The 20,956-nt window shown below is 42.5% G+C and overlaps 1 protein-coding gene and 1 pseudogene across 4 annotated transcripts in view; one reads left to right on the top strand and one right to left on the bottom strand.

Moving 5' to 3' along the window:
- FGF13 (fibroblast growth factor 13) overlaps window positions 1–20,956 on the bottom strand; it is a 642,179-nt gene that overhangs the window by 601,460 nt on the left and 19,763 nt on the right. Inside the window, exons 1-2 of one of the 4 annotated variants that reach the window (XM_059680288.1) lie at window positions 13,454–13,469; window positions 12,149–12,360 (exon numbers count right to left, since the gene is read on the bottom strand). In XM_059680288.1, the coding sequence (XP_059536271.1) occupies window positions 12,149–12,197 (49 nt within the window). In that variant the 5' untranslated portion in view covers window positions 12,198–12,360; window positions 13,454–13,469. Of the gene's footprint in view, window positions 1–12,148; window positions 12,361–13,034; window positions 13,298–13,453; window positions 13,470–20,956 lie in introns of those variants that run through there. The other 3 variants (XM_059680290.1, XM_059680286.1, XM_059680287.1) reach the window with 3 other exon arrangements.
- LOC132223430 (ubiquitin thioesterase OTUB1-like) overlaps window positions 12,309–20,956 on the top strand; it is an 86,352-nt pseudogene continuing 77,704 nt past the window's right edge.

Below are 20,956 nucleotides of genomic sequence, written 5' to 3'. Positions count from 1 at the left end.
AGAAGGGCCACAATATTTGAGTATTTACCTCTGCCATTCTAATACTAGTATACATAATTTCTAGAGTTCCTTTGATGTTTCCAGGACAGTATTTCCCCAACTTGCCTGATCGTAAGACTCACCCAGACACTTGTTTACAATTCAGATTAGCAAACTCTCTTCCTAAATTTCTTTAAAAAAAAAAAAATATATATATATATATATATATATATATATATATATATATATATATATGTATATATATATATATATATTTATTTTTATTTTTATTTTTTTTTACAGAGAGGAAGGGAGAGGGATAGAGAGTTAGAAACATCGATGAGAGAGAAACATCGACCAGCTACCTCCTGCACGCCCCCTACTGGGGATGTGCCCGCAACAACCAAGGTACATGCCCTTGACCGAATTGAACCTGGGACCTTCAGTCCACAGGCTGACGCTCTATCTACTGAGCCACACCAGTTAGGGCTCTTCCTAAATTTCTGATTCAGCAGGTCAGGGGGAGGGGGGAAACTTTTTTTTTTTTTTAACAAACCTTGCAGATGATACTTAACTTCAGGCAAACTTGAAAAACACTGCTCAGGAGCAGTAAGTACCTAAATTGTCTGAATATTAGAATCACTTGAGGAGATTTATATAAAATATGGGTCCATAAGCCTCACACCCATATTACATGATCAAATTATAATGCTGGGGGATATATGTGCTAGGAGGTGATGGTGATGCCCAAGCATGTTCAAGAACCTTAGCTCTAGTGGTCCCTGGCCCAAAGATAAACAATAATCCATGTCCAACTGCATCTAGCCTGCCTCCTTGGTAGTTTGGCCTGGGTAGGGCCCCACTGGCCATGATAGGCACCAGGTCACTCACTCACTCACTGCTTGACATATGACTAACAGGGAGCAGAGTGCTTTGTGCCCTGAAAGTCTGGTTCCTCTAAGTAAATTTGCAAAATATCAGCTCAATGAAGACAAGGGATGGTTATTTCTTCTGCACATTGCTGTATCCTCAGTGTCTGGTGCAGTGTCTGGCACATAAATATTTATTGAGTAAATTAATGGATGAATTAATACATGAATTAGTATAACTAAAATCCATTAAATTGGAGTATGACTATCAGACAGATATGTGAACTATAGGTTGGTTTCTATAGTCAACAAGCCCTCTTAAGAGAACCTTTTAACTTGAATAATCAGTATAAAAATCACTACAATTTTAGTAATATCAATATCACCATTGACCAAATTCTAAGTATATTTCCCATTCACTCTCATTCCATCTTTAAAATAAGCTTGTGAGATAAATATAAATATCTCCATTGTAGAGAGACTTAGAAAGATTATTTGCCCAAAATCTCATAGTAAATAACTAGAAGAACTTAGATATGAACCCAAGTGTCTAAAATCCATGTTTTTAACCATGTAGCTACTTTTACATGGAAGAGAGTTCATTGTAAAGTAGAAATTATACTCTTAATTACATTAGCAATATTAAATCCAGATGAAATATTGCTGTCATTCTAAAGGTTTTTGGTACAGTTTGAAGTTTACTTTTCATTATATCATTATATACATTCACAGTAAAAAAAAAATAGAAGATACAAATAAAAACTATACAACTTCTATAAGCCAACCACTCAGAGATTCCTTTTGGTGTCTATTCTTTCAGGATTTAGTCTAAGCATTTGTTTTTATAGCTGGATATATATTTATGTAGATACATATATAGATTACATTCATTTCTTTTGCTAATTACAGTTTTATGCATGTATATATGTATTTTATATATGCATACACCTATATATGTACATTTGTAAAATACAAATGATGTTTGTGGAGCTCAGTGAGCAGACTCTCAATGTGGTATACAAAAACCTTTCACACCCACAGGCACAAAATCACCATTTCTCCATGTCATCCTCTAGTCCATCCCTAGTGTACACACTAAAAATGGTGGTAGGGAAGATTATTTAACGGCATAGAAAAACATTCTAACACATTAAGAGAATAGAACAGAGTGTGTACTGCATTATCCCACACATACACTTAAAAGATTATTATTCTTGTATATGAGTGTATTATAAAATTCAGAGAAAAAAAAGACTAGAAGAAAAATGTCAAAAAGTTAACCTGGGAGTGGAACTCTTGGGTGATAGTTCCTTTTTTATGCTTTTACAATTTTCATAATTGTCCCCAGTAAACATGCATTATTTTGTAATCTGAAAAAATCAATACAATGAAACATAAGCAATATAAAAACACGCAAATAAATTCAAAATAGCTTGATCTTTCTGCTCAAGATGTATCCTGATTTGGAACTGCTAACACCAAATTAGCATTGACCAGAAAGCAGAGGAACCAAAAGCTCTTGTGTTGGCCTGACTTCTAGGCTTTGATTGGAACCTGCCTTCCTTGTCTGATTTTTAGGCTTTGGGCCGGTGTGTCAAGTAAGTGTATGCAGAGCAAGGACAACAGGATGGTGTGGTGGGGGCGGAGGCACTTCCTCTGGCTACCACCATCTTAGCGCCACCATCCAGACGTGAGTGCGGACCTCTCCCCCGGCCCCTGCAGCGCCCCCCATCCCTTCGCCCCCGCACCACTGATTCCAGCCAAGGCTCACTTTGCAGCATCTTCAGGCAAGAGGGTCGGGCAGTGGGCACTCCTGGCAAGTGGTTAAAGCCCTCCACTACCCGCCATCATAGCCACCGCAACCCGCCTGAAGGGAGCTTTGTCACTACCCAGTGCCCAGCGGCTTTTCGTCAAGTTTCACCTTTGGTGACACAACTTTTCCGTGTTTCTTTTTTAGGCAGCCGCCACATCACGAGGCTAATGAGTACACTGAGGTTTGTAATAAACCTGCCTGCCAGACACTCGGAACCAAAGGATGCTGGTTAACGAGACTAGTCAGCGTTGCCTTTACCGCCAGGTTTTTCAGCTGGTCAGGAAACAAACGCTCCCAGAAATGAGAGCAGCGAGGAGCGCCTGGCCCCGTTTCCAGGGGAATGGTTCGCATTGTTCCCAGAGCTCTGAAAATCACTTGCAAATCCAAGAGCTCTTGGAAGTCTTCATGTTCAGTAAACCCCCCAAGGGGAGAGGCATGCATACACATAGAGAATCAAAGCCAAAATAAGCAGGTACATTCACAATACTTCAAAGTCATGGTTGAAAGAAGATTCTGAAAATATCTACAGGCATATTCAAGAACTGCACTCAGCCTGCCTTCTTAGGCTGTTTACTTCTACTTTTAACAGCAATATAAATATTTAAGAACTCAATCTGTTTACTAGCCTCCAGTTCAAGAAGAGTAGAAAAGCTACTTACATCATTTGGAGGGATTTTTGAGAAATGGATTTCCATTTGTTATTAAACTTACCTGTCACCATTCAAGAGACCCATCACTGTTAATTACGGCTGTTAAATATAGGTTTTGCAGCACAGAGAAACTACATGATTCCTAACTTTGAAAACTATAATTAATACGTTCGTTCAAAGTGTGTATCTCTGTTAACAAGATATATTTTGGGAAATATTATCTAACTGAAGGCAGCATAAATAGTGTAAAATATAAAGCTCACACTTTTTTTCCATTTAAAATGAGTTATATAATAAGTAATGAAAGGATTCTTCCGTAGAAGTGGGGTAGGTTCTTTTGCTGAAGTTAGTACAGCCATCAAGGGAGAAAATCTAGAAATTGAGAACCCTACAATGATACCAGCATACCCTAAGGAACCACATTTGCTTAAAGAAAGCTACTGACATCTGTTGACAAGAAAAGGAGAGAGGGAGAACAGGGTGGGTTATGAGAGAAAGAGAAGGTAAATGAGAAATGATTCTGATGAGAGACAGACTAGAAACATATGCCATGTAATGGAGAAAAAATTAACAATTGGGAATTTTACCCAGCAGTGAAATAAGAGGAAGTGTAATCTTGAGAACAGGTGAAACAAGCTCCTATATACAGTTCTGGAAGAAAGTACTATTAACTTCAAACTGACAGATGCTTAAATCTTAAAAGTCACAGGCATGGCCAAGTGAGGGACAATGTACACTGGAAAGAAGAAAGTCAATGTCCAATGCCAAAGAGGAAGGAAAGGGCACCCATGAGGTAGGACTGGGTTTCTTTCATCTCTGCACACTCGGGCCCAGCACAGTACCTGGTATGCAAAAGTCACCCAAGAAATGCTGAGAGACCTGTTCAGCTGCACCAAGACTACAGCCCTGGAACAATCATACATTCAAAGGTACACTCTTCCTAATCATGTTTCCATTGCTAAACAGGAAGTAATTTTGTGTTTCTGCAAACCTAGATTAGAAAAGAACCAACTGTGTTGCCTAGGGAGGCAGTAAAACAAAGTGGTTAAGAAATGGATTTGAAGTCAGTGAAAGCTGGCTCACACACTCACTCCACCATCTTGCTACCCAAGTGACTTCTGGCTGGACTCAATCTCGGAGATTCAGTTTTTGCATCTGTCAAATGAGAATAATAATAGTATGTATATCTGCCCTCTGGAGATTGTAATGAAGATTTCATAAGATATTTTATATGAAATACCTGACATATAGTCAGTGCTCAGAAAAAAATATTATTTTAAGGAACCCAATCAAAATTACTTTCCCAACCTATCTGGGTGTCAGAAAGTCAACCATTGACATTAATTCCTTGGTGTTAAAGCTCTGCCTCTGGCAATTCTTAGTTGAAATGTAAATATCCCCAGTTATGTCAAATAAATTCACAGTGAGTCACTGACAGAGCCTTTCTCCATCATACAACTTTCTGGTAGGGACAACAAACTGGAAATGAACATAGCATAGGACCAAATGAGTTTTGATATGTGTGTGGTACATGCATTACACAATTATTTATTGACTACTGTAATGCCAAGCACTGTGCTAGTAATTTGCAACCAACCAGCTGTGTGACTTCATATAAACTATATACTCTCTCTACACTTTAATTTTTTCATCTCTGAAGTTCCTAAATATTAAGCACTACTTCATTTGGCTATCATGAGTATTAAATAAGATATATGTAAAAGTAATGCCTAGTAAATAGTAAATGCCCCAAAATTTAGAAGCTACTATAATAATAACTATAATAACTGTGATCATTATTGTTATTGTTAACAAATGAACAAAACATATTCCTGCTTAAAGGAATTCCCTGACTAGATCATTCAAAAAATACTTCTTATAGAATTGCCTAGTATAAGTCCCTGTCGAGGGTCCTAATGTAGGGCAGGTGGGGGTCTTCAAAGAAACCAGAAGACAAGACAAGAAGAAGAGGTGTCAACCAGGGAAGGAAATAAGATGAAATGAGCGGTGGCTAGGCATCAAAAACAAAGAGTGCATACTGTATGATTCCATTTATATTAGTTTCACTAAGAGGCTAATAATATGACAGAAATCAAAATAGTAGTTGCTTTGAAGGAGAAATGACATGGAAGGGACATGAGAGAATTTTCTGGGGTGATGAAAATACCTGTATCTTTATTTTAGTGCTAATTACATGGGTACAAACATTTGCTCATAATTGAGATGTACACTTAAGATTTGGGCATGTTACTATGTATAATTGCAATTCCAAAAAAGGAAATGGGTTCATACTATTTTTTAAATTAACTCCTTTCTAATTTGGCCTGTGACCGGGCTTGCCTTTCACCAAAATATTTTTTTTCTTTCATCCCAGGTCCTACTGACAGGATCCAGAACAAAGGATAGACAAATACACCTGATAATTCTTTTGGTCCTAAGAGTAATTGTCCAAACCAAATCTGAGGTCTCTGCAGAAAACTGACAGCAGGCAGGATAAGCAAGCGACCCAGATCATCCCAGCCCTACAGCACCCCCTAGAATGTCAACCCAAACCTTATACCAGCAGAAGCCAGAAGTTAAAATGAATCAGCAAGAACACCTACTAACCTCTGCCCTTTAACTGTAGGGAAGGTCATCAACTAGTAACACTAATACCATTTCCATTTGAAAATCTATGCTAAAAGTCATTTCAAAGGGCAGAGGCAAGAGTAGAATATGCAGACTGTTCCACAGTAATAACATACAGTAATTGTAATCTAGGCTTTATGTTTCTCACAAACCAAGATCCTTAATAAAACAGTCCTTCACATTTCCATTGTTCCCCAAGAATCAAAAACTTCTCTCTTTCCTAATATAAAGCCCACATTTTCAGGATTAATGCCCTGGAAAACACCACTTTAGAGAAATTGGACCTGCTGGCTAGAATGGTGGTCATAATGATTACTAACTGTATAATATTTCACTTTCTTTGGGAAATTAGTGCATTTACCCAGAAATCCACAACCCTAAGAAATGTTTCCTCAAGATATGACATTCATGCCCTGGCTGGTGTGACTCAATTAATTGGAGCATCATCCAGTACTCTGAAAAGTTGCAGGTTTGATTCCACATCAGGGCACATACCTGGGTTGTGGGTTTTTTTGTGGGTGTGTTTTTGTTTTTTGTTTTTTAAATATATCCCATTGATTCTGTTACAGAGAGGAAGGGAGAGGAATAGAGAGCTAGAAACATTGATGAGAGAGAAACATCAATCAGCTGCCTCCTGCACACCTCCCACTGGGGATGTGCCCGCAACCAAGGTACATGCCCCTGACGGGAATGGAACCTGGGACCCTTCAGTCCGCAGGCCGACGCTCCATCCACCTAGCCAAACCAGCCAGGGCCTGGGTTATGGGTTTGATCCCCAGTCAGGGTGCATATAGGAGATAACTAATAGATGCTTCTCTCTTACATCCATCTTTCTTTCTTTCTTTCTTTCTTTCTTTCTTTCTTTCTTTCTTTCTTTCTCGCACTTCCTTCCACTCTCTCTAAAATCAATTTTAACAAGATATGGTATTCATCAAAGTGATATAATGCCACATTTAAAAATGTAAGAAATTTGATTCAAGTGAGTTTGTAGAATTGATGTATCACAAATAGATAAGCTAAATATCGAGTTATGAAGACTGAATAAAATTAACCACGTTACACAGGACAATGAGCCTGAAACTAGTCCTTAGCCTGTGCTGAAAAATTCCAGTGCTGACATGTCTTCTGGTTAGGGAAACGTCAATCAGTGATGCAGACAATGCTTTATGCAAATGTTTGTCTTCTTCACTGATTGCTAAAACCATATAATGTGCCTATTGTTCACATTTCAAAGATTATATTAAACTTAGCAAAGTAATGGACATGTAATATCCCCTCCACCTACTGTATTTTAATTCATGGTTTTCCTCTTCTTCTTTTTGAATTGTTTAATCTTGGCATTTATTTCCTATTCCTTTCAAATGTCTCAACTCCAAAAATATAATTCATAATAAAAGGCACTAGAAATCCTTTTTACTAGATATATTTGAAGAGCTGCAACACATTCTGGTTGTTCTGTGTTGATTGTAATTCCCAGAATGAGGAGTTGATTTGAACATAAGACAGTACAGCTGCAAAGAGACCTGGAATGTTAATAGTTTCATCTCCCTAGTCACTGCCTCACAAAACAGGCCTCCAGTTTATCACCCAAACCCTAATTCCAATTCTCTACCCAGTTCTGATCCTCTTCTCAAGGCCATCATACATTTCCCCGCCCTAGGCATGAACCTCAACCCCTTCCTTAACCCCACAGCTCATTTACTGCTTCTCACTCAGGCCTCAACACAACATCCATTCCCAACACAGCATCCATTCCCTCCCCAAACTCACCTATATCTACAGCTTGAGAGTGCATCCTAACCCCTTTTCATGATTTGAAAGGGACTTAGAGGAAGCAGTACTAAGTAAGGTAGAGGATACAGTACCCCTAACCTATGTCCCAACTTTCTCTCCCTTTTCACTTCAGCCTCTGAATAAAGAAGCTGCACACCACTAGAAATAATAATGAAAAGGATTTTGGGGCACTGTGCACACATCTTCTGTACCTATCCCCAAGAACACACTTAACATTTCTGATTAGAAATCTCCCTGGCCACACCTCTCACCAAGACTGCAATCACCTTCTTCAGCTCAGAAGAAAATATGGGGCTTATAATATTCCATAAAAACACTGGTCCTTGATGATTTATTCACAAGGTGAAAAAACAAGTTCCTGCATGAGTAATAAGTAAATTATGATTGTTAGTTTTTATTTATTTATTTTTGATTGTTAGTTTTTAATAAGAGGTCACCAACATCATGATTTCTTATGGTTAAAATACCTCCAAACACATGCTTTACCAGGCCCAAGCCTGAGAAAGCCATGTGCTTGGTGCTATTACAGTAACCCTCAAGACCAAGATGATTTTTTGGAATGGCATTCAATGTTCAAATGTTCAAGTAGTGATATGCTGACTGCATGACCACATGACCTGTCCTTCTTAGGTATGGTTAGAGTGGCCATTAGAAAAGGCCAGGAAGTGAGCAGAAAATGAGCTGTGCCCATAAATGCATGTGGCAACAGCTGTGCAAGTGCCTGGGTTCTTGAACTATGCCTGGAATTGTCCTGCATTTCCCAGCAGCCAGCAAACATAAGCCCAGCATGATGCTGGTTCCAGCAATCCCACCTAGAGAAACCACATTCTTCTTCACCTTGAAAGTTGCATAAATGTGAAACCTCCTGGCTAAGCACAAGGGAAAGGGTTATAGAAAAAATACACCTAACTCTGAACAGGTAGCTACATACTAACCAAACAATACTTTTGAAATCTAGACTTGTCTAGCAATTTTACTCAATCCAGAAATGTTTTGGTTTTATCTGTAGCAACTACACATTTCTTGAATGCCACAGGAAAACAGTTGCAGTAAACCAGACACAGCTTTAACTGAGTGCTTTTCCAACAAAGAACTGCTGAAAAGATCTAATATGACAAGGTAGAAGTATGAGTCAAAGCTAAGCGAATATATCTGCTTGAACAAACAAATGTGATGCTTTGTTCTTCCCTGAAATGGAAATAGGTCCTCCTATGCAGGAGCTGAGTGCCCCAAAGTATATACATATCTACCAATTTCAATGTTTATGCAATCCCTAGGCCCTGACCTGGTAGCCCAGTTGTTTAGAGCATCCTCCAGATATGCCAAGTTTACAGGTCTTGGTCAGGGCACATACAAGAATGAACCAAGAATTCATAAATAAGTAGAATAACAAATCAAGTAGATGTTTCTCTCTCTAAAATAAATTTTAAAAGTTTATGCAAATCATAAATGGATACACAAAAGATGATTTGATGTACCAGGGCTTATTATAACAGTTTCAAAAATCAAGATGCCCTCCACCCTGCCAAAGAGGGTAGTCTATCTTGGTTCGCTACATAATTGAAAAGGTTATCCAAAATATTGTTGTCCATCATTAGCCTTAACCTCCATGGAGTTAAAGAAAAGATTATTTAAAAAGACAATTGGTAATTTATATGCTCTGAAGGCATATTTTACTAAGCAGAATAAATTAATTTACTGATTACCTACTACCTGTGCTTTTAAAATTTTAGAAACAATGTACTGTATGATAATCATCTATGTAGTTATGATAGGCTGTTGGCATGAACCCCAAATGACAGGGTAGGAGGCTGAATTTAAACAAGCAGTAGGATCTTGAAAAACAGATTATAAAATTCATTCAAACTTTTACTAAATTATTTGACTTGATTCAATCATTTGTCACACCATTCTTCAAAATTAGATATGTGAATATTTAAAGTATCTATTAGAAGTTCAATCCTATATCTTGCTATGTTGCAAAGTGTGTTCATGAGTCTCCTAGTTTAAAATTTTTAAATGACCTATATAGAGAGATAATTTATAAATAATCAAACCTCTTCATGAATATGGTCAATAAATTTTACTGGTTAAAAATATCAATAGACCTGGTATCTTTCATCTCTAACATAAAAAGCTATGTTTAAAATTTAGTCAATAAGACCTTTAACATAGTTGAAAGGAGGAAATGCTAATGACCATTAGGCATTCATTATTTTGAAAATGCTCTAAATTAAACAACCAACTGAAAGGCAGAAAAAGGACTCCTGCTCTTATTAGCCATAAGATTCCCATCTCCTCAGGAAAGTAAATTTCTTCTTAAGTGTTACCTTATAAAAATACTTTAATTTCATTCTCATTGCAACCATAATTCCAAATGCTAATTACACAATTCCTACAAAGAGATATTCTGTTTCAAATGTGATGAGTCAACATAAGAAAATGTCATGACATACGCCTAGTAAAATTTTCACTATTGAGCTACAGAAACTTGCTAAAATGTTTACAGGCTTAATAATTTCTGGACAATTGAAAATTATATTCCTAAAACAGCAATTCACCGTCTGTAAATGAATTTGGTTTAAGATCCTCCCAAAGGCAGCTTGAAATCAAGCTTTGTTAGCCACCTGATAGAAATCAGGAACCAAAGTTCCAGAAACAAACTTCAAATACTCCCAGATTCATAAGGGGAATCACATGCCTAGATCAACTTGGTGCTACAATCTTCAAATGTATTTACCTTTCTGGGCCCTCAATGGAAAAACAAAACATTTTATAAACGCTGAAGTTATGTCCTCTTATTGTATATAATGCCCGATGATTAAGATGCAGTACAATTAGGAAAGCTCTGGAAATGTGTAGCCGTTCTACTTTCCAAGTGATTGTTTCAATTAACCTGTGAGCCTCAAATAGCCAGGAGTATGAGGGAGTTGGAGGGGTTGGTAGCAACACTGATCCTTAGAACCACAGCCCTAAAACCCATCACAAACTTCCCAAGCCTTTAGTCAAGGCTTTGCCTAGTTGGAAGATAACCGGCTCCTTTTAGAAACATGGATAAAGGCCCTGAGCTGAAGACTTTGACAACTTTCAGCGGGGGAGGGCTGGCGCTGCCCTAGAATCTCGGGGAGGGGGGGGGCGGGGCGGGGGGGGAAACTCTGAGAGATGAGGAGAGGCAAGAAGCAGAAAAAAAGGAACAGGAAAAAGAGTGGGAGGGAAGGGGGCCCCAGGGCTGAGAGGAATTAGGGCCCTATGAAGGAAAGCTAATCCCCCCCTCCCAGTTGCATCTCCACTTTTGTAGCATGAACTCGCGTGGGCCGCTGAGGCTCGGGCCGATCCAGCCCACTCCAGCTTCTGCTCTGTGGCCATTCCGGACACTTGCACCTAAGGCACCTGCCTTTCCCCCCACTGGTTTACCACACCTGCCTCTGTGCGATGCTGTCTCCCGTTTGCTGCCAGTACTAAGCCAGGTCCTCAGCAAGGCAATGGCTAGGACCGACCTATGGGTGCCAGCTGGGACACCCCTTCCTTCTTCTGAATTCTCCCCAGCTTGAGCCCTGCTCCTCTGCACCTCCCCAACCCTCCAATGGGAGGCCCCAGGCAGAGACGGGAGAGCACACATCGGGGACCAGCAGCCAGGCACCCAAGGCCAGGTGGCTGAACCCCAGAGAGCGGAGGGAGGGGACTCTCTCCTCAGGAGGCCCGCTCCCGCTGAGCATTAGTGGCAAAGGGGACAACAGCCTTTGTTCTCCCAGGGATTGGTGAGGCTGCGCTGCTGCCGAGGCGCAGAGCGGGCGGCGCCTGGGCACCAGTAATGCTCACTTTTGCAAGCGGTATGGGGAAGGTTACAAGCTCCTGTCTTCTGGGGAAGGGGCTAGAGAGTTAGGGACTAGGGGTTGTGAGGGGGAAGTGGGGGGGGGGGGTGCGTCTTGGCCAGGCTCTTTGTTTGCATTGGGGGCGGGGAGAGAGGAGTTGAAGGTGGATCCAAGCTTGCGTTCTGACAGTGGGGCAGATTCCTGAGTATGTCACTATGTTGCACACTCTCAGCTCACATGCACACACATGCACTCGCACAGACAGGCGGACAGAGGGTAGTGGCTCTCCGGGTTGCAGCAGCTTCGGCTGCCCGCAGCGCCACCGCCGTGCGTCCAGAGGGGGAGTAGAAGAGGCTAGGCATTCGCGGAGCGACAGTTCCACGAGAAAGGAGGGAAAGTGGTGCAAACCTAGGTCCCCCAATACACACACACAAACACACACACAGCGGCCCTCGTTTCCCCTTTCTTGCCTGGGTTCACAGAGGTCATGGGCAGCTTACACTCCTGGAAAGAGGCCAGGAGTCGCGGAAGGGCGGAGCGCACTCGAGGGGAGCAAGGGAAACGAAGGGAAAGAAAGCAGGCGAACTCGGCGGGCGGGCTTACCCTTAGAAGCATCTTTCTCCTCTTTGGGCTTGGTCACCTTTCCACTCATAGATCCCAGCTTGCTTGACACGGTTCGCCCAGGAGACGGAAGTCCTCGCCGAGCGGGCCGGACTTGGGAGAGTGTTTAGGCGGCAAGTCGCGACCACGAGCTCCCCTCGGTATGGCTCCGGGAGGGATCTGCTTTCCCCCGCCGTTGCCGCCGCCGCCACAGCCTGTGAGGGAGTGGGAGGAAAGGAAAGGGGTGAAGGAGGAGCCGATGCCCCCGCCACCGCCGCTGCCACTGCGCCTGGAGCCCCAGCAGCTGGCCGCGGGAGGAGCGGCTCGCCTGGCTCAAGAAGTGGAGAGACAAAGCAGCAGCGCGGCTCGGCGCTCCTTCCTCGCTCTCGCTCGCTCTCGCTCGCGGCCTCCAAACTGCCCACCGCCTGCCCAGAGAGGCACTCGCAGCCCCAGTTCTACCGCCGGCCTCCGGGGCTCCACGCGGGCCGCTCTCCGGGCAGGCGCGGGCCGCACCGGGAGTTGCCTGGGTGGGCTGCCCCGCGCGCCGGCGGGCTGCTCCCCCTCCCCGCCCCTTCCCCCCGAAGCCGCTGAGAGCCGCCAACTCAAACAAAATAGAATCCCAAGGAAGGTTTAAAAAAATCAAAACAAAGACGAAAATATTCATTTAAAAATAACAAGCCTCTCCGAAAGGGAAATGTTTGAACGTGTGATGAGCAACGTGTGAGCCTGTTACACCGCATAGCCGCGCAGCTCCTCGCCCGCGGACAACCTAGAGGGGAGGGTCGCATCTTTCTTTCTTTCTGTTGAATCAATTCTCAGGATCCTATTATTTTGCCAAAAGGGGGGCCCGAGTTGCTTGAGCAGAAGAACGGGAACCAATGGCCCTTACCTGCTCTCTCTCTCTCCCTACACCCACACCCCTTCAGAGCTCGCCCGCTCCCTTGCTCGTGCTCCTCTTCCAAAGAACTCTCGGGTCCCGGAGCCGCGACTCAACACCAGGAGTCTTCTACATCCAAGGCAAGGTGTGGGCACACGGGGGGCGGGGGCTGGCGTGGGCGGGGCGGCACACAGCCTCCCGCCTGCTGTAGTAAAAGGAGAGCTCGGCAGGGGCGCGCGGACGTCAGCCGCCGGTTGTCAAAAACCCCAGTTAGCCCAGTAGAGATTGGGCGAGTCTGTTGGCTGGATGTAGCCCGGGCCCTCCAGGGCATGCAGGGCCCAAGGGCGCTGCGGGAGCTAACTCGTACTGTCTGCCACTGAGAACCCAGCCTGGCGCCCCGCCCCTCCCACCCCTCCCCCCCTGTTACCCACTTTGCTCCCAGAGCCTCAGGTCCTCACAGCGCTGTCCTGGCCCTTGCTGGTTGCCACCTACACTTTGGGAACTCCGCTGTTGGCCACTGCCTGCAGTGAGCTGTGGAATCTCAGTCCCGGAATCAGCAACTCCTCGCCTCCAAAGGCCAGCTGCCCAAGTTGAGATAGCCGGGTTCTCCATGGGAAGGGCACGCTAGGATCTGGGTGTCACTAGGGCACAGAGTGTAACTGACAGCAGTGGCTGCCACCTCCTACCCCTACCCCCACTGCAGGCCCCTCCTCTTAGGGCTGGACGCTCTGGTTGGCAAACTGGGAGTAAAGAGTGCCCACTCCACAGGATGGCCAACCCCAGGCAAATGGAGTGAGGTGGGGCTGGGGCTAATGCTGGGATAAGTGCATGTCTCCTGGGACAGGTTAGTGTTGAAACATAGGTAAGGTCCCAGAATATTAGAACTAAAAGGAAAACTGCTCAGAAATTGTACAAGATAGGGCAGACTGAGAATGAGAAAGAACCAAGGAAATTGAAGGAGGAACAGGGTAGCCCTGGGGTGTCTGGAAAACCCTTTCTGTGATGGCCTTTTCTGAAGCCTGATGCTCCTCTGAGGGACTGTGCTGGCCGCTAACAGAACTCAGAGCCATCCATTAATCAGACCATAGGCTCCAGACTGACATTGGAGACTCAGCATCCACTCCCGTGCAGAAAATCCATTTCTCCTTGTCCCACCCAACCCCACTCGCTCCTTAATTCAGTTTTGTTAATGGTATTAAACTAGACGGAGAAATTATATAGATGGATTAGTCCTACTGAATGCCAGGCGGTAACCCAATTACAAGAGCCCGCTGTGGCTTTCAAGACCAGAAGAGTGGGCTGCCCTTGCAGCCAGCTTTGGTCTAAAGGTCAGCAACCCTCTAATTTCAATTTGCATCCTCAGTCCTAGGTCTGGGAGGAACTCCAGGCCTGTTTTTCTTGTAAATGATATCTAATAATCTGGAGGCTGATGACACAATGTGATTATCCAATCCAAGGTTAGACCATTAATTAATATCAGTACTCTGGGAAAAAAAAGAATTCCTCTTCAAATGACTGGAATTCAAAGAGAATGGAGAGTTGGATGGTTTTAGAGCAGCGGTTCTCAACTGTGGGTCACTACCCCTTTGGGGGTCAAATGACCCTTTCACAGGAATCACCCAAATACATCCTGCATATCAGATATTTACATTATGATTCATAACAGTAGCAAAATTACAGTTATGAAGTAGCAACGAAAATAATTTTATGGTTGGGTGTCACCACAACATAAGAAACTGTATTAAGGGGTCATAGCATTAAGAAGGTTGAGAACCACTGTTTTAGAGGAAAGGTAGAGGGGAAGAAGATTCAGTTCTTAGTTTACACCCAATAATAGTCAGTTACCATGAATTTAGTGACTACCCTTTGCCAAGCAGCATGCTATATAATTTACATCATTATCTTATTTCATCTTCACAATAGACTTAGGAAGTTTTGAGACATTGTTATTTCCATTTTACAAATGAGGAAATTGAGGTTCTAAGACAGTGGTTCTCAACCTTGGCTGCACATTAGAATCACCTGGGAATCTTTTTAAAATCCTGATTTCTGGCCCTGACCAGTTTGGCTTAGTGGATAGAGTGTCAGCTGGCGGACTGAAAGGTCCCAGATTCGATTCTGGTCAAGGGCACATCCCCGGTAGGGGGTGTGCAGGAGGCAGCTGGTCGATGTTTCTCTCTCATCGATGTTTCTAACTCTCTATCCATCTCCCTTCCTCTCTGTAAAAAATCAATAAAATATATTTTTTAAAAAATAAAATAAAATCCTGATTTCTGCCCCAAAATCAGGATTTTAAAAAGATTCCCAGGTGATTCTAATGTGCAGCCAAGGTTGAGAACCACTGTTCTAAGAGGTTAATCAACTTGCTAGGAGGTCACATAGCTGGTAAGTGGTGGAGCCTAGATAAAAAACTAGGAGAGCCAGGATAGAAAACAGGTGGGTCTCTTTTCCAGTGATGGTGAACCTTCTGAGCTCGGCATGTCAGCATTTTGAAAAACCCTAACTTAACTCTGGTGCTGTGTCACATATAGAAATGTTTTGATATTTACAACCATAATAAAACAAAGACATATTTTTGATATTTATTTTATATATTTAAATGCCATTTAACAAAGAAAAATCAACCAAAAAACTGAGTTCGCGTGTCACCTCTGACACGCGTGTCATAGGTTCGCCATCACTGTTTTAGAGAGCGCTCTTCTGTTAAATCATGTGGTCTCTCAACACTCCTATCAGCCTCTTAAAAGGAGAGGAAAGCACATTTTCACTAGACCTGTCTGCCAATCCTAAACTTGTAGGCTTTTTCAAACTCCTTTAACTCAGAACATTCCAAGTCCTCTCTCTCTCTCTCTCTCTCTCTCTCTCTCTCTCTCTCTCTCTCTCTCCTTTCTTCCCACTCCCTCTCTCCCTGTCTCCTCTCTTGTGTACACATGACATTTGCTTTTTCAATATTCACCCAGTAAGCAACAAGAACTTCTTTTAGGAAAAAGGGTCAGTCTTTGTCTTGGAAGATTTTCAGCATCATACTTATGTTCATCCTGTCTCAGCTTTCCTACCACATTAAAATTTCCAGGAAAGTTCTCTGCACAGATCAGAACTGTCCCCCACCCCAAGTACTATCACTAATGACACCTCCAACAAGTGTAATTTTCAGCTGGAAGCCAGATATCACTCTGTTCCTTGAAGGAAACTAACAGTAAACATATGACTAAAGCTAGGTTACTTAATATCATTGAGGCTAGTTGAAGAGATGTCTACTTAGGAGTATTAGTAGAGTCTGTCTGTCCATGAACATAAAAGGTCAAATAAAGAGTGGATCACTTACCATCTGCAAAAAAATAATCAGAAGACAAAGAAAATAGACACTTCAAGGAAGAACAATATAGTGATGTGTGGCCATATGGGGGCAAATCAATGATGTCATAAGGGTATTCCTGGCACAGATCAAGGATTATCAATATTCAGTGCCCCAACAAGCAATCTTATCTAAATGAAGCTTCTGAAGACCCTGCTAAGGAGATCATGGAATCCTCCTTTGGGAAGGCAAGGGGGATTTCTCTTCAAAGCTCTGTGAGATGTTTTATTTGAAAAGAATGTTGGTATTGACTCAGAAAAAGGCATGCTGCAGTGTCCAGCCCACTAGAGAACTGACAATTTGGGATGGTCAGATAGAAGATCTGACATTTGTGTGGGGCATTTAGGGGGTGGTCTTTTCCCCACCACCACATGGACTCAGCCTTGAAGCATTACTAACCCCCTAGCTTAATTTGTAGTACTTCCTCTTTCCCACCCAGATCCTTCTACCCCATCCCACTGGGGTGAAAGTGCCTTCACTTTTCACTCTAGCAATTTGTACTACAATTTTCTCTGCCTTGTCACTATCATAAAATGGTACCATTTATCTTGTCTCTGCCTCTGCTATGGGAGAGAACTCAAACATCTGATAAAATTTGGGGCACAGGGGTTGAGTAACCTAGTCCTGTAATTAAATCAATATTCTACAATAAAAAGGCAGATGACCAAGCCTCTATAGCAGTGGTTCTCAACCTATGGGTCACGACCCCTTTGGGGGTTGAACGACCCTTTCACAGGGGTCGCCTAAATACATCCTGCATATCAGATATTTACATTACGATTCATAACAGTAGCAAAATTACAGTTATGAAGTAGCAACGAAAATAATTTTATGGTTGGGGGTCACCACAACATGAGGAACTGTATTAAAGGGTTGCGGCATTAGGAAGGTTGAGAACCACTCCTCTATAGAGTAAGGGCAGAGGCTTGAGTCTGGAATGAAAGTGGAAAAGGTTCTAAGAGTTTCATCCTCTTAGCCGTGTGTCTATTTCATACCAGTCCCCAAAATGCCTCCAAACACCAGCCTCTGGATTCTGTTTGCTCATCCTCTAGCAGCTCTGAGCAGTGTTTCCAGGCAAGATGCCACGAGGTTTTAATGTCTGCACTGGAAGTTAAGGTTGGGGTGAGTGGGGACACAGAGCACAGATACACTTTTTCCTAGCAGGTTTGGACTAGCTGAGTGTAGAGCCATTGTCATCAGGCACAACCAAATTAGATGTTTTAATGACAAGACTGCTTCTCACAGGATCAAATGTGTTTTTCACTTGGGGAAAAAAGCCACAGAAGAAAGCTGGTCCAAAAAGAAGCAGCCTGGCCCTGGCTGATGTGGCTCAGTTGGTTGGGTGTTGTCCAGTGCATTGAAAGGTTGCCCATTTGATTCCTGGTCAGGGCACATCTGAGGGTGTTATTTTTTTCTTTCTCCCTCCTTCTCGTTCTTAATAAAAGATCTTGAAAATTAAAAGAATAATAAATAACAAATAAAACAAAAAAGAAGAGGCCTGACATAACCTACACTTCCAACCAGGGTACTTGAAATCAAGAAAGGCTCACTGGACCAATATCTGGAAGTTGGAAGTCACTTTCTTTTTAAACTCATGTCACAGCAATGTGAACTTTGAGATCCAAATACCAGAGCTCTGCAAGGATTAATTTCTGTTTCAAACCCTACAGTGTTGCTCTACATAATGATTTAAGATTGCTTTCTATTAGAATTTCTGGTGAGCTGTTGGATTTCTGTGACATAAGAGTAAGATAATCTCCAAAGATGGTGATTGTGGCAATTTTAAAGTATGGCCATTGAGAGGTGGGCATTCTGATCTCTTCCCTTGATTCTGGGGGCGGCTTGTAACTGTTATACAGTATGGTGGAAGTGATGCTATATAAGTTTTAAGCTACGTTTGAAAAGGCCATGCATCTTCTACATGACCCTCTTGGGACGTTTGTTTGCAGAAAGCCAACTGCCATGCATGAAGTGTGCCTACCCTCACAACACTGTGCTAGAGAGTTCACATCTAGGCACTCCAGATGACAGTGCTAGCTAGCTTCTGGACGATGACCATTATTGACTGCCAGCCAAGAAAGAGACCCATTTTGGATGTCCAACAGAGTCAAACCACTAACTGACTACTGCCCCAGTTGACATTTGACTACAACTTTGTGAGAAACCTCCTCGATGGAGAACTATTCGGTGGACCTGTTGTCAAATTCCCAAACCATAAAATTATGAGCAAAATTAAATGGATTATTTTAGCTGCTACATTTTAGGGTTAACATGCTATGCAAAAATAGTAAATGGAATAGTGACCATCAATTTCTCCTAATCCGGTATGCATATGCCACTCCACCCTCTAGAGGTCATGGCTTCATGAATCCAGACTTGCCTTGTGACTTGTTTTTGCCAATTGAATGTAGCCAAAGTGATACTATGCCATTTCCAAGCCTAGACTTTAAGGTACTTGGCATCTACATGTTCACTCTAGGGGCAGACAACCTAAGATGTGTATTATGTAGAAGCCCAAGCTGGCTAGGTGAAGAGACCATGTGAAGGAGAACTGAGTAACCCAGCTGATGGTAAAAACCAAGGTTCCAGATATATGACCCAAGAAAAGCCATTGCAGTCACTTCCCAGCCATTCAAGCTGTGAGGCTCTAGACTTGATGGAGCAGAGAAGAGCCAGTCCTTCTATGCCATGTCCAAATTCCAAACTCACAGAATTGTGAGAAAAAAATGATTTTTTAAGCTACTCTGTTTTTGGGTGATTTGTTACACACAGTAATAGATAACTGAAATGAGAATTCTAGAATCACTTTTGGACCAAACTGTCTCAGTTTATTGATCTTCTATAGACTAGAATAGGACTTTAGAGTTGGAGAAAGTGATGTCAGAGAGATGTCAATGATTTATCCAAAAACAGCTTAACACTAAGACCTTTCCAATCTACACTAAACATATGATTTTCTGCCTCCTGTGAAATTTAACATTTGGACAACTATAATATGATGTTGGGATGCCTGTCAGAAAGAAAATAATGAACCAGAGCTTTTCCAAGGATCTACCCTTGCTCCCAAACAAGGACTATCATTGGGAAGCATCAGCACTTCACCTAGAATCCCTATCAGTCCACATCACTCAGAAGCTCCTGTGTCAAGAGGAATGGGTAATCAAATGTGGACTTTTCCTCACAGCATGGTCCTGATTCTCTATGTCAGAAACAGAGGACCTAGTCAATGTCTCTTCAAGTAAGTAACACACAAAAGACCATGGCCTTGGTCAGTTTCCAGAAGATTTTCAAATCCTTCTCTTGGCTCCATTCTCATGGTTAAACTGATAATGCTAACAGAAAAACTTCAGGCAGAAATACTTTATTTCTTGATAAATTCTTGGCTATAGTAGTAGGTTGATTGCACACTTTCATTTGCCCATATCTTAACTTCTCAGCAAGACTGTATGCTCCTATATGACAAGGACTGGGTTAAACCCTTCTAAGAGTAATGCCCCCATGCCCACCCCATGGCTTATGTAGTACCAAGCACATCAAAAGCACAGTAACAAGCCTCATCTTTGTAACACCGTTTATTTAATTTACTGGGTTTCTTGCTTTGTACTAAATAATTATCCAGATTATGCCATTTTTCACTCCAAACACACTTTGACATAGTGACTATTATTATCTCCATTTTCCAGATGAAGAAACCTGAGAGGTGAAACAAATTACCCAAGACTGCAGTAAAAAGGAACACACCAAATTGAGACAACTCAAGTAGACCTTCTGCTTCCAAAGTCCCTGCTTTTTCCACTATATGACATTACTTATTTTATAGATGTTATGGAATAATTAGTGCCTCTAAAATGTCTCCAAAGATAAAGCCAAGCTTTAGAGGAAGAGCAGAGATGTCAGGGCTTACTGGGCTTTCATTCATTTCCTGTCATCATCTGACCTCCAATGTGGTAGATATGGATGGATGCTGTTCAGATTCCCATTCTAGGAAAGGCTTGCTGCCAGCTGTGGGGAGTGGGGTCAGTTGGCAGCCTCTAGCTGTCAGCTCCTTCAGGGTCTGTATCAGCTGTAGAACCATGACCTCACCTGAAGTCACCTTCCTAAAGCAGCCCACATCCAATGAGTGAGCAAGGCCTGGCCACTTTGGATTAATACAGGCTCTCCGGTAGACACTACTCACTCCAGAGCCCCCCATCTGGTTGGCCAAAGCTTTGTTGGTCCTGCTTCACAATTTAACTTATCCTCTGCCCAATCCTTCCCCCTCTCCCTTCCTTTCACAGTTGACTCTTAAATTCCCTCTGCTTTCGGAGATCCTTTCTCACTTTCAGTGACTCTTCTCACTTTTTCTCTCCAATTCTGTTTTATTGCCCAGGCTTTTAGTAAAGAGAGATTCTGAGAATACTCCTCTTCCTTTGGTTGTTTAAGTGACCTTCATTTTTGCCTTTTCCCTCTGACTCTCCTGTTTTGGGGAAATTGCTTTAACCCTTCTTTGAGGCCTGGATTTACACCTGCCAAGGAGCCCTGATACCCAGCTGATACTGATATGACTGTTGCATTTTAGGAAAAAAGGAGTCATTTGAAG

Source organism: Myotis daubentonii, chromosome X (genome assembly GCF_963259705.1).
Source record: "Myotis daubentonii chromosome X, mMyoDau2.1, whole genome shotgun sequence".
NCBI lineage: Eukaryota > Metazoa > Chordata > Mammalia > Chiroptera > Vespertilionidae > Myotis > Myotis daubentonii.
The sequence above is the reverse complement of the archived record's forward strand: the minus strand, read 5'-3'. Positions and strand labels throughout refer to the sequence as shown.